The following is a 12,105-nucleotide window of genomic DNA, read 5'->3' as shown; positions in this document are numbered from 1 at the left end:
CCCGGCAGTGTGTTCGGTGATGTCACCAGCTCTGATGGGCGTGCTTTAGCGCTGCCCTAGCAGTTTTACTGGCTGGGGCAGCGCTAAAGCCCGCCACTCAGTGCCGGTGACATCACCGGGCTTCCTGGCAGCCCCATGGAGAGCCCGGTTCGTCACCGGAACTCCTGAAAATGCCTTTGCCCTGCGTGATTTAGCGCAGGGCAAAGGAGAGCATCGGAGCATGAATTGCTCTGATGCTCAAGTCAGGGGGATGCCCGAGTGAAAATTTTATGTATGTCCGGGTTTAGCTCTGATCCCGGACAACCCCTTTAAGGTCTGAACTCTGAATTGGCCATTCCAAAATACAAATCTCCTTTTTTTTTTTTTAACAATAAGTTGCGCGACAGATAGGGCACAACTACACTGCAACATTTGTAGCGCAACATTTTGTTGCACCAATGTAACAAGTCTAATGCGTTGCAATGCAACATACTGCGACGCAACAGTCGCAGAAAAATCCATTTCGACACCATAGACTGCCATTATAAAAATTGTCGCGCGACAAATGTCGTCGTGTAGACGTAGCCTTATTGTCCTGTGGCATCACCCAATTTCTCTTCAGCTTGAGATCATGGCCTTACATTCTCCTGTCAAATTTTTTCATACATCTTCGAATTAATTCTTTCTTCAATCATCACAAGTCATCCATGCCCTACAGCAGCAAAACAGCCTCAAACCAGGATTCTCTCTCCACCATGCTTCATAGTTGGGTTGTGGTTTTGGTCTTGGTGTACACAGCGAACCTAGCCACTGCTCTGAACATTGCCCTTACCAACATTTACACTACAACTACTCAAACTCATGAATCACCTCAACGGCATGTTAACCCCTTAATGACCACCAATACTTAGACACCTTTTTATGGCAGTGGCTGGAAAAAATGATTTATAATGGAAGGCTAAGAAACCTCAGCATATTTGGTAATATATATATTGTGGGAGATTAGCTCGTGGGGATCACCTTTTTCTGAACAGACAGTCCGTAAGCAGGCAGTTTCCTTGAAAATCTGGCTTGTTGCCAGGTTTATTTAGGCACAAAGGTTTGCACAGCAGAAAACAAACAAAACATAAAGTAAATCCTTGCCGTCCGGCGCTAAGCTATACAGTCGAGTCCTGACTATACGGTGTGGGGCTGCTCCCCAACATCCACAACACAAATGGTAAAGCAAACCTTTTGTTTTTCCCGTATCCAAAACATAGCTCTCTCTTCAGCAACACAGGTTACAGTCCTGAGACTCAGCACAGGAGAGCCCTGTTGTGCTCTCTTCCTGTTTATTTAAAGTCCACCTGGAGGTGAACTCCAGTGGACCATAATCTCTGGACCGGAACCAAGCCAGCCACAGAGGCTGGAAAAACCCGGGCCGGATTCCGGTTCAGTCCCTGACAACAGAGCGCATGCGAGGTGAAACATACCTATCATCCACCACCTCACCTCGCATACCGTCACATATCCCCCCCCCTCTGCTCTAGCCCCCGCGGCTGAGCAACTGTCCCCAGCATACAATGCATGCGGGAGAGGGCATCTGCATTGTTTTGGAGCTTGCCTGGCCTATGCTCTACTGAAAACTTAAAGGGCTGTAAGGCCAGAAACCATCTTGTCACACGGCTATTTTTTTCCCTGTTGTCACACATCCACTTTAGGGGTGCATGGTCGGTGACGAGCTTAAACGTCCTTCCCAATAAGTAATATTTCAGCGAGTCTAGGGCCCATTTAATAGCCAGACACTCCTTCTCAACAATGGCATAGTTCTTTTCATGCTTGTTCAGCTTTCGGCTCAGGTATACCACTGGGTGCTCCTCACCATCTCTGGTTTGGGATAGGACAGCCCCTAGGCCCACCTCAGAGGCGTCCGTCTGTACCACAAACTCCTTTGAGAAGTCCGGGGTTACCAACACCGGTAGTACACAAAGGGCCTGCTTTAACTTCTGGAAGGCCTCCTCAGCTTCAGGATTCCATTTAACCATGGCCGACCCTCTGCCCTTTGTCAGGTCGGTCAGAGGGGCGGCAATGGTGGCAAAGTCAGGTATAAACCGCCGGTAATACCCCGTAATGCCAATAACGGCCCGAACTTGTTTTTTGTTTATCGGTTGGGGCCATTTTTGAATTGCCTCAACCTTATTGGTCTGGGGCTTGACCAGTCCCCGGCCAATAACGTAGCCAAGGTACTTGGCTTCCTCCAGGCCTATGGCACACTTTTTTGGGTTGGCCGTAAGACCTGCTTTCTTAAGGGAATCTACCACTGCTTGTACCCGGAGCAGGTGCGATTCCCAATCTGGGCTGTGGATGACCACATCGTCCAAATAAGCAGCTGCATATGGGCGATGTGGGCTCAAAGTTTTATCCATCATTCGTTGGAATGATGCAGGAGCTCCATGCAGACCAAAAGGCATCCGCTTATACTGAAACGAGCCTTGCGGAGTGGAAAAGGCCGTTTTCTCCTTGGCCGATTCAGTTAGGGGTATCTGCCAGTAGCCTTTCGTCAGGTCTAGGGTCGTTATGTAGCGGGCTTGTCCCAACCTGTCCACGAGTTCGTCGACCCGAGGCATCGGGTAGGCATCGAACTTGGAGACACTGTTCAGTTTCCTAAAGTCGTTACAAAACCTAACAGTGCCATCGGGTTTTGGGACCAGCACTATGGGGCTCGACCAATCACTGTGGGACTCTTCTATCACGTCCAACTCTAACATCATTTTTATTTCCTTTGCGACTGCCTCTCGTCTGGCCTCCGGTATTCTATATGGCTTTACATTTACGCGAACCCCAGGTTCTGTCACTATGTCATGCTGAATCACGTTGGTTCGTCCGGGTAAGGGGGAGAAAAAGTCTCTATTTTTGTACAAAAACGCCCTAACGTCACTTTGTTGCACCAGGGATAGGGACTCCGTTATGGGGACGTCAGGGATCACCGGTCGCCGGACTGTTGCGGCCGGAGACGTGGCCAACAAAGTCTCTCTGTCCTTCCAGGGTTTTAAGAGATTTACATGATAAATCTGTTGTGGCTTCCGTTTCCCGGGTTGGTAGACCCTGTAGTTTACCTCTCCTACTTTTTCAGCCACCTCAAAGGGGCCCTGCCACTTAGCCAGGAACTTGCTTTCAACCGTGGGAACCAGTACCAACACTCGGTCCCCGGGGCTGAAAGTACGGGCCTTGGCACCCCGATTGTAGACCACCCTCTGGGCCTCCTGGGCTCGCTCCATATGTTCACGAACCAGGGGCAAGACAGCTGCGATTCGATCCTGCATCAAGGAGACATGCTCTATGACGCTTCGATACGGGGTGGCCTCTCCTTCCCATGTTTCTTTAGCGACATCTAGCAGCCCCCTGGGATGTCTACCATACAAAAGCTCAAAGGGGGAATAACCTGTGGACACCTGCGGAACCTCGCGTATGGCAAACATTAGATATGGTAGCAAAAAATCCCAATTTTTCCCATCTCTGTCAACCACCTTTTTCAACATACTTTTCAGCGTTTTATTAAATCGCTCCACAAGTCCATCCGTTTGGGGGTGGTAGACAGAGGTGCGGAGATGGGAAATTTTATATACTTTACACAGTTCCTTGGTGACCCTGGACATAAATGGGGTGCCTTGATCGGTTAAGATCTCCTTTGGGATCCCGACTCGACTAAACACCTGGACTAACTCCTTGGCGATAGTCTTAGCGGAAGTGTTACGCAAGGGGATGGCCTCAGGGTAGCGTGTCGCGTAGTCCAGGATTACCAGAATATGCTGGTGACCCCGGGCAGACTTCACCACTGGCCCCACCAGGTCCATGCCAATCCGTTCAAAAGGGACCTCAATTATTGGTAGAGCGACCAGGGGACTGCGAAAATGGGGTGCCGGTGCTGACAATTGGCACTCGGGGCACGACCCACAGTACTGCCTGACATCTGCATGCAACCCAGGCCAGAAAAATCTCTGGGCGATTCTCTCCCTGGTCTTTTCAACGCCGAGATGTCCCTCCATCACGTGACTATGTGCCAGGTCTAGTACGACCCTGCGGAAGGGTTTGGGAACCAGTAACTGTTCGACCTCGTCTTCTCCACGTTTTATCACCTGATACAGTAAATTGTTGTTGAGGGCCATGTAGGGGAAGGACACCACCCAGTTAGGGACCACCGGTTCCCCATCCACCATCTTAACATTTTCCCTAGCTCTAATGAGGGTGACATCTCGCAGTTGTTCGGTACAGAAATCCTCTCTCCTGACTTCTAAATCTGGCATAACATTTGGACTACCCTCACTGTCAGGGTCAGAGACGTTCTCCTGTTCATTACACTCGAACTGAGGGCTAGCTTCCCGGTCCTCCGGCTCCCCAGCCAGGACAGGGAAAGGAAGAGGATCTCCTGCTTCTTCAACAACGTCCCCTTCCCTTTGGAAAAAAGGATCTGGCGAAAGCTCCCGTGCTTCCCCAGCAGGGGGAGCTCTATCTACCAGTCTCCCCTTGCCTTCCCATAAGCTCCAAAAATGGGGAAAATCTCTCCCCACTAACGCTTCATGAAGCAGCGACGGCACCACCCCGACTGAATGTGTCACACTGCCCCAAGGGGTATCAACCTCAACCACTGCTGTCTGGTAGTCCCGTGTGTCCCCATGAATGCAAATGACCCCGATAGTACTGGGGTGTAGTTTGCTGGGGTTTACACAATCCTTCCTGATTAGTGTCACCACACTACCCGAGTCTAGCGGGGCTGTGAGTGGTTTTCCAACCACAGAAATAGCACACATTTGTCTCTCGGTGTAACTCGAACATGCTGCAGTACACGCGACCTGTGCAAAAAGAGAAATGTGTCTTTTCCTGTAAGCATAGTCACACTGCATAGGTTCATCATTTAAAGGACAGTTTGCAGCAATATGCCCAAATGCATGGCACCGATAACACTGTATGTGCTCTACCGCCAGTCCTTTGAAGGGTCCCAAAGACCTTCCTGGCTTCTTTGGCCAGTCTCCAGGTCTAGGACCCACAGTCTCATTAGCTGCCAAATCAGTCTTAACATTACCCCTGCTTTTGAACCCTGGAACAGTCTTACCAGATCCTGGGGGTGATCTTGCGTCCAAAGACGCTCCACGGTGGGGCATAGACGGATGCAGCAAGTCCTCAGAAGCAAGGTACCTCTCCACTAGGTCCACCAACTGGGTTGCAGTGTTGGGGTCCCCCTGTCCGACCCACTTCTTCAGTGTTGCAGGGAGCGCACGCAGGTACCGGTCCATTACTACCCGCTCCACGATCTGAGGGCCGGTCAAGGTCTCTGGCTGCAACCACTTCCTGGTGAGATGGATCAGGTCAAACATTTGAGAACGAGGTGGCTTGCTGCTGGAGTAACTCCACTGATGCACACGCTGGGCTCGGACTGCCATGGTGACACCCAAGCGTGCAAGTATCTCCGTCTTCAGTGTCTCATAGTCCTGGGCCTTATCCGGTTCGAGATCAAAGTACGCCTTTTGAGGTTCCCCGGTCACTAGACCCGCCCACTGTTCTTTTGGCCACTCCTCGCGGACAGCAACTCTCTCAAAAGTCGCAAGGTAGGCCTCAACATCATCAGTAGGTGTCATCTTCTGTAGGTGGTAGGAAGCACGTACCAATTTTGGCTCCCCTGGCGCAGGAGGTGCGAACCCCTTCTTCAGTTCCACAAGAGCCTCTGCAAACTGTCGGTTCATCTCCTGTTGGGCGTCCTGTTGTGCTGCAGCGGCCTCTGCGACTTGGCGGTTGGATTCCCGCTGAGCGGCATTGGCCTGTAGCAGGGCCTTTAACATTTCCTCCATTTTCAGAAAATGCCCGCTGAGTCCACCACGTGTGGGAGATTAGCTCGTGGGGATCACCTTTTTCTGAACAGACAGTCCGTAAGCAGGCAGTTTCCTTGAAAATCTGGCTTGTTGCCAGGTTTATTTAGGCACAAAGGTTTGCACAGCAGAAAACAAACAAAACATAAAGTAAATCCTTGCCGTCCGGCGCTAAGCTATACAGTCGTGTCCTGACTATACGGTGTGGGGCTGCTCCCCAACATCCACAACACAAATGGTAAAGCAAACCTTTTGTTTTTCCCGCATCCAAAACATAGCTCTCTCTTCAGCAACACAGGTTACAGTCCTGAGACTCAGCACAGGAGAGCCCTGTTGTGCTCTCTTCCTGTTTATTTAAAGTCCACCTGGAGGTGAACTCCAGTGGACCATAATCTCTGGACCGGAACCAAGCCAGCCACAGAGGCTGGAAAAACCCGGGCCGGATTCCGGTTCAGTCCCTGACAACAGAGCGCATGCGAGGTGAAACATACCTATCATCCACCACCTCACCTCGCATACCGTCACAATATATAAATATATATATATATATATATATATATATATATATATATATATATATATATATATATATATATATATATAATAAATATATATATTTATCATGTTATTTATAGCACACTGTGAACATTGTAAAAAAAAAAAAAAAGTCAAAATGGCTGTTTTTGCTAATTCTCCACCCCAAAGAAAACAGAATTAAAAGTGATCAAAAAGTCTCATGTGTCCCAAAATAGTACTAATGATGTAGATAATGTAGAAAGAAAAAAGTTTTGGGTCTTGGAGTGTGGTGATGCAAAAACATATTTTTCTGGTCACTCCAGTCCAGAGAGATGGCGCAATGCATCCAGACAGTTCAAAGCACAAGTCCGATAATTGGTTTGATCCTTTCGAAGGGACCTCACTGAAAAAGTTATCTGTCAGAATGGGGATATTCTGGTTAAAGACAGCTGTTTCCTTACTGTTGAGAGAAGAAAATTGGTCACAGAAAATATTGGACTTGAAGGGAAATGGCCTCAAAGGGGTGGTTTTCTGGGGAGGTTTAACTGTATATAAAGAATCGGCACAGAATGAGGTTAAAATTAATTTTACGTTCTGTTGGATTAATTGTGCCAGTGGTTATTAATAGAGATGAGCAAATTTCCGGTTATAAAATTTGTTTGCGATTAGTTTACTGGTAAAAGGTGAATTGCGTTATGGATTCCGTTACCACGGACCATAGCGCAATTGCATAGCTGAATGCCTTTAGAGGCATTTCGTTAGTCATTCTGTCATAATAGAAGTCAATGGGCTGCATAACGGATCCGTCCCGTTTCTGTTATGCAGAGGAGTCCTCTACTGATCATGAGTCCTCTCCTGCATAACAGAAACGGGACGGATCCGTTTTGCAGCCCATAGACTTCTATTATGACGGCATGAAAAAAACTGAATGCCTCTAAAGGCATTCCGTCATACAATTGCGTTATGGTCCGTGGTAACAGAATCCATAACGCAATTCACCTTTTACCAGTAAACGAAGCGTGAACGAATTTCAAAATATGAAATTCACTCATCTCTAGCTATGAACCGAAAAGTTGTACAGTATTTCTTTTATTTTTGCACTTTGCTTACAGATCTTGGGCAGCAGTTATGTAAAATCATGATTTAGTGCAACATATTGGCTGAACGGATATATGCTTAAAGGGGTTGTGCAAGAATGGGGAGATAGGGGGGTTGGCAAAAAGTTGGGTTTTGTAAAGGGAAGTTTAATTACTAGCTTTCCAACCCTGGCTCCCCTGCTTCTTCTGCTCTCGGTCTACAATGCTCCACTGGGCTTCCTAGCTGAAAGCATCTGGTTTGACATCGCCTACAGCCAATCACTGGTCGCGGCAGTGACTGGATCTCCTTATTTTATATGACCATTTGTCAAGACGTAAGGGGAGCTGGTCACTGACAGCGATTGGCTGCATTTGTTTAGCACCGGGAAGCAGGTAAGGCTACTTTCACACTAGTTTTTACTGGATCCGGCAGAGTTCAGCAAACACTGTTCCGTTACTGATAATGCAACCATCTGCATCCATTATGAACGGATCCGGTTGTATTATCTTCAACATTGCCAAGACGGATCAGTCATTAACTCCATTGAAAGTCAATGGGAGACGGATCAGTTTTCTATTGTGGCAGAGAAAACTGATCCGTCCCCATTGACTTGCATTGGGGTAATGCCGGATCCCTCTTGCATCCCCATCCCAGGGCGGAAAGCAAAATACAACATGTTACAGTTTGCTCTCCGATCTGGGAACGCAACTAAACGGAATGGAATGCATTTTGGAGCTTTCCGTTCTGTTCAGTTTTGTCCCTGTTGACAATGCATGGGGACAAAATGAAGCGTTTTTTTTCCCCGTTATTGTGCCCCTATGACAGAACTCAATACCATAAAACTTAAACGCTAGTGTGAAAGTACCCTTAGTAAGCTTCCCTTTACAGATTCGGCCAAGTGTGTGTGTGGGAAGGGAGTTGCCAAAACCCCCCATTCTTGCAGAACCTCTTTAAGGGGGTGTCTGGGCACGGAAAAAGAAAATAGGATGCCTGGGCATGGTATGCGACTTAAAAAAAAAAAAACACACCTGCTGTAGTCATGTCAGCTCCTGCATGAACTAGCATGGATCTGTGTAAAAATCTCACAGGACTAAAGTCCACATGAACATTAAAGTTCCATAGATATTTATAATTATAGATAACCGGTCATGGATTTTTCCATTTTCCGTTAGTTTTTTTACGCCCTACCTTCCAGGAGCCATAACTTTTTTTATGTTTCTGTTCACATAGCCATATGAGGATTTGTTTTTGATCAGCCAAGTTTTTTACTTTCTAATAGCACCATTTAGTTTTGCGTATAATAGTAACCTGAAAAAACAAACTCTAAATGGGGTAGAATTGAAAGAAAAAAAATGCAATTATGTAACTGTTTTATGGGTATACCTTTTGCAGCATTGCCTGTGTAGTAAAAATGACATTTTAACTTTATTCTGCAGGTTAGTATTACAATGATGACACACTTTTATAGTTTTTCTTGTGTTTTAATGCTTAAAAAAAACAAAAAACTTTGAAATGTTGCATTTCCATATTCTGACATTCTGACCACCATAACGTTTTTATATTTACATCTATGGAGCTGTGTAAAGGCTAAATGTTTTTGTGGGGGCCATCTATATTTTTCATTGATACCATTTTGGGTTGTGTGTGACTCTTTGATCAATTTTTATTCACTTTTTTGGTGGGAGGTGAAGCATTAAAAAAACTGCGAATTGGCCATTTTTATTTTTATTCCTGTTACATCATTCACCGTTCTGGCATTTTTGGACATGGCAATACCAATGATCTTTATATTTGTAAACATTTTAACTTTTTATTACCATTTATTTTTAGTTCCAAAAGCATGGTCTAATAGGAACTTCGCTATGACAGGCCTTTGGGAGGGGAAGATTTGGTCACCAGGACCTCCTAGTAAATGACCACTCAGATGCTTATATCTAAATATATGAATTTATTGCTCTACAATGTTCATTTGGGCTTTATTTTTCTGGTTTTCTTTGGTTTAAAGAGTACCAGCAGAAAATGTTGATTAAATGTAGTGCAGTTAGAAATTGTATGCCTTTAGGCTGGGTTCAGACTAGCGTTCAATCTCTTTTGTTCTGCTCCATAGTAGAGTAACAAAAATTTCCTTTAGAAAATCTGACATTACATGAATAACTGCATTGATTTCTAATAAAACATGGTCTCGTTGTTATGTCACAATTATAGACAAACACAATCTAACTAAACTAATGACATACGAGTAGTTTTACCATCCATGTCTTTTACTGAGCACATTGAGCAAATATCTCCAATAACCAAATGTGAATTTAATATCCTGTAGATCCAGTTTAAGAAGCTGGAGCCTCCACCAGACATTTCCTGCAATTGAAGTGGAATTATGGACCATTCCTCCCTGCAAATGTATTTCAGTTCATCAATATGAAATTAATACATAGTGTAAATGTTTGTATTTTACTTATCAGTGGGGACTATTTTAACTATGGCTAAAATAATCATATTTTCTAACTATTATGTGTGACGTTACATTTACAGTGTTTTTGGTAACACTTTGAAATAATTTATAGTGTTTGTGTTTTTTCTGGTCAAAACTGCCATGGTGATTGCATATCTGATTTTTAAAGCTATTTTAATCATCTTGCCTAAGTCTAGATTGTTACTTTGTATTATTGAAAATAGAAGTGTTACATGTGCTTTTGTACAATATGTTGTACTATAAATAGGGATCACTCCGTTTTCTTCATACATAAAACTAAGTGAATTGTGTTTGGCATTCACAGATTTGATAAAAGTATTCATCCCCTTGGACAATTCTGTGTTTTATTGTATAACATTGAGTAACAGTGCATTTAAAGGATAGGTGATAAATTTATGAACATTAGGGGTCCGACTGCAGGGATCCCCACTGTTCACGTGAATGGGGGTAGTGTATCCCCTATTTGCATTGAACAGTGGTGACGCTTGCATGTTAACATACCATTCAGTCTCAGTTCAGAATTGATAAAGCTGGCAGATAGCCAATGCTATCTGATCTGTCAGGTCCATGAACAGTGAATGCAGCAGTAGTGCACATACATTACGACTGCTTCGATCAAACGGGAAACCATCATCCTGTAATTGGACTTAGTCACACTCGTCAACATAAAACTGCTCTGTATTGTATAACTAAAAAGAAATTCCTACAGATTACAATTATTAATGCAAAAAGTTGAATGTATAACTTGGTCCCCCATTACTTTCTCACTATTTTCAGGCTGTGGACCAGTACCAGCCCATGACTCATCTGGTACTGGTCCGTGGGGAACACCGGAGTTGAACAGCAGGGACGAGAACTATTGGCTTCTGTGCCCCTCCATTTAAACTTCTAGGCTGAAGGCCACTAGGCCTGAGGCCTATGATGTAGTGCTAAGGTGCAGGATGGTCGCAATGACATCATTGCTACCTGCTGCGCCGGGTATCTGGTGGCATGATAACATTGTCATGCTGCCTTTGACAATGATGTTCGCGACTGTCTGTACCATAACCCAGGCCGAAGAGGCCTGCATCACAGACAGCTGGAGAAAGGTATTTATTTTATTTTTTGTGAACTAGTGTGGGCACTACGGGGGAGGGGTTGGAGCATTATTTACTGGGGGGAGGGGCTATATTTATGGAGACCACTACTTGGAAGCACTATATTTAAAGAGGCCACTACTAGAGGGTCCACTATTTGGGAGAACTATATTTAAAGAGGCCACTACTAGGAGGCATTATATGGAAAAAGGCCACTATTGGGGGGCACTATATGTAAAGAGGCCACTACTGGGGGGCATTATATATGAAGAGGCTATTGCTAGGGGCATTATATGTAAAGATGGCACTACTGGGGGTGCATTATATGTACTGGGCCATAAATGGGGATGATTACTAAGGGGAATAAAAAGAGGCATTAATACTAAATAGGTGTGTTCAATTATGCAGAAACAAGTAGTCAAGAGGTGTCATCAGAATCATCTGTGCAGGACTGAGGAAAAAAAAGGGAAGGGAATGAGGAGGCATCACCTGTAAGCCACTGAGTGGGGGTCTAAATTGAAGTATTAATTATTGTGTTTGGTTATGTGCGTGATTTACCCCCCATCAGTCCATGGGAAAATTGTCTTGTATGAAACTGGTCTGGTACAAAAAAAGGTTGGGGACCACTGACCTAAATTTTGAAATGCTGAATATTCCTAGGCACTTCCTAGGCGTTCTATATAATGCCTAATGGCAAACTGACAAAGTACTCGCTGTGACACACAGCTACAGCGCCATAAAATCGCCCCTATACAGCAACAGCGCCATAACACAGGAGAACAAAACTGGTCTTTTTTTGTTTTTCAGTAAGAAGGTTCTGTTCTTTTATTTTATAAAAAGTTTAGTTTATTTAGGACATATGCATTTCTTCCGTGCACGAACAAGTGACAAACCATGAAAGACAATTACCAGTAAGTGCAATTCAAAATGCTATTCTAGCCTTCCTAGTTGCAAGAAGTGAGGAAAATACTGATCTTTCTCTAGCTTAATATTTTAATGTACAGTACAGACCAAAAGTTTGGACACACCTTCTCATTCAAAGAGTGCGTCCATAACCACTTGGAACACCTGCTCCCATGCAACTTTCATTGTCGCTACTTGCATGCCTAAAGGAGGAAGCAGCAGACCTCTCTTCCAAATGTTG

The 12,105-nt window shown here is 45.0% G+C and overlaps 1 protein-coding gene across 1 annotated transcript in view; it reads left to right on the top strand.

Moving 5' to 3' along the window:
• Nucleotides 1–10,214, top strand: part of LOC122920998 (myoneurin-like) — an 80,696-nt gene extending 70,482 nt beyond the window's left edge. Inside the window, exon 7 of the mRNA XM_044270890.1 lies at nucleotides 9,733–10,214. Coding sequence (XP_044126825.1) covers nucleotides 9,733–9,743 — 11 coding nt within the window. The 3' untranslated portion in view covers nucleotides 9,744–10,214. The remainder of the gene's footprint in view (nucleotides 1–9,732) is intronic.
• The last annotated feature ends 1,891 nt before the right edge of the window (nucleotides 10,215–12,105 follow it).

Source organism: Bufo gargarizans, chromosome 1 (genome assembly GCF_014858855.1).
Source record: "Bufo gargarizans isolate SCDJY-AF-19 chromosome 1, ASM1485885v1, whole genome shotgun sequence".
NCBI lineage: Eukaryota > Metazoa > Chordata > Amphibia > Anura > Bufonidae > Bufo > Bufo gargarizans.
The sequence above is the reverse complement of the archived record's forward strand: the minus strand, read 5'-3'. Positions and strand labels throughout refer to the sequence as shown.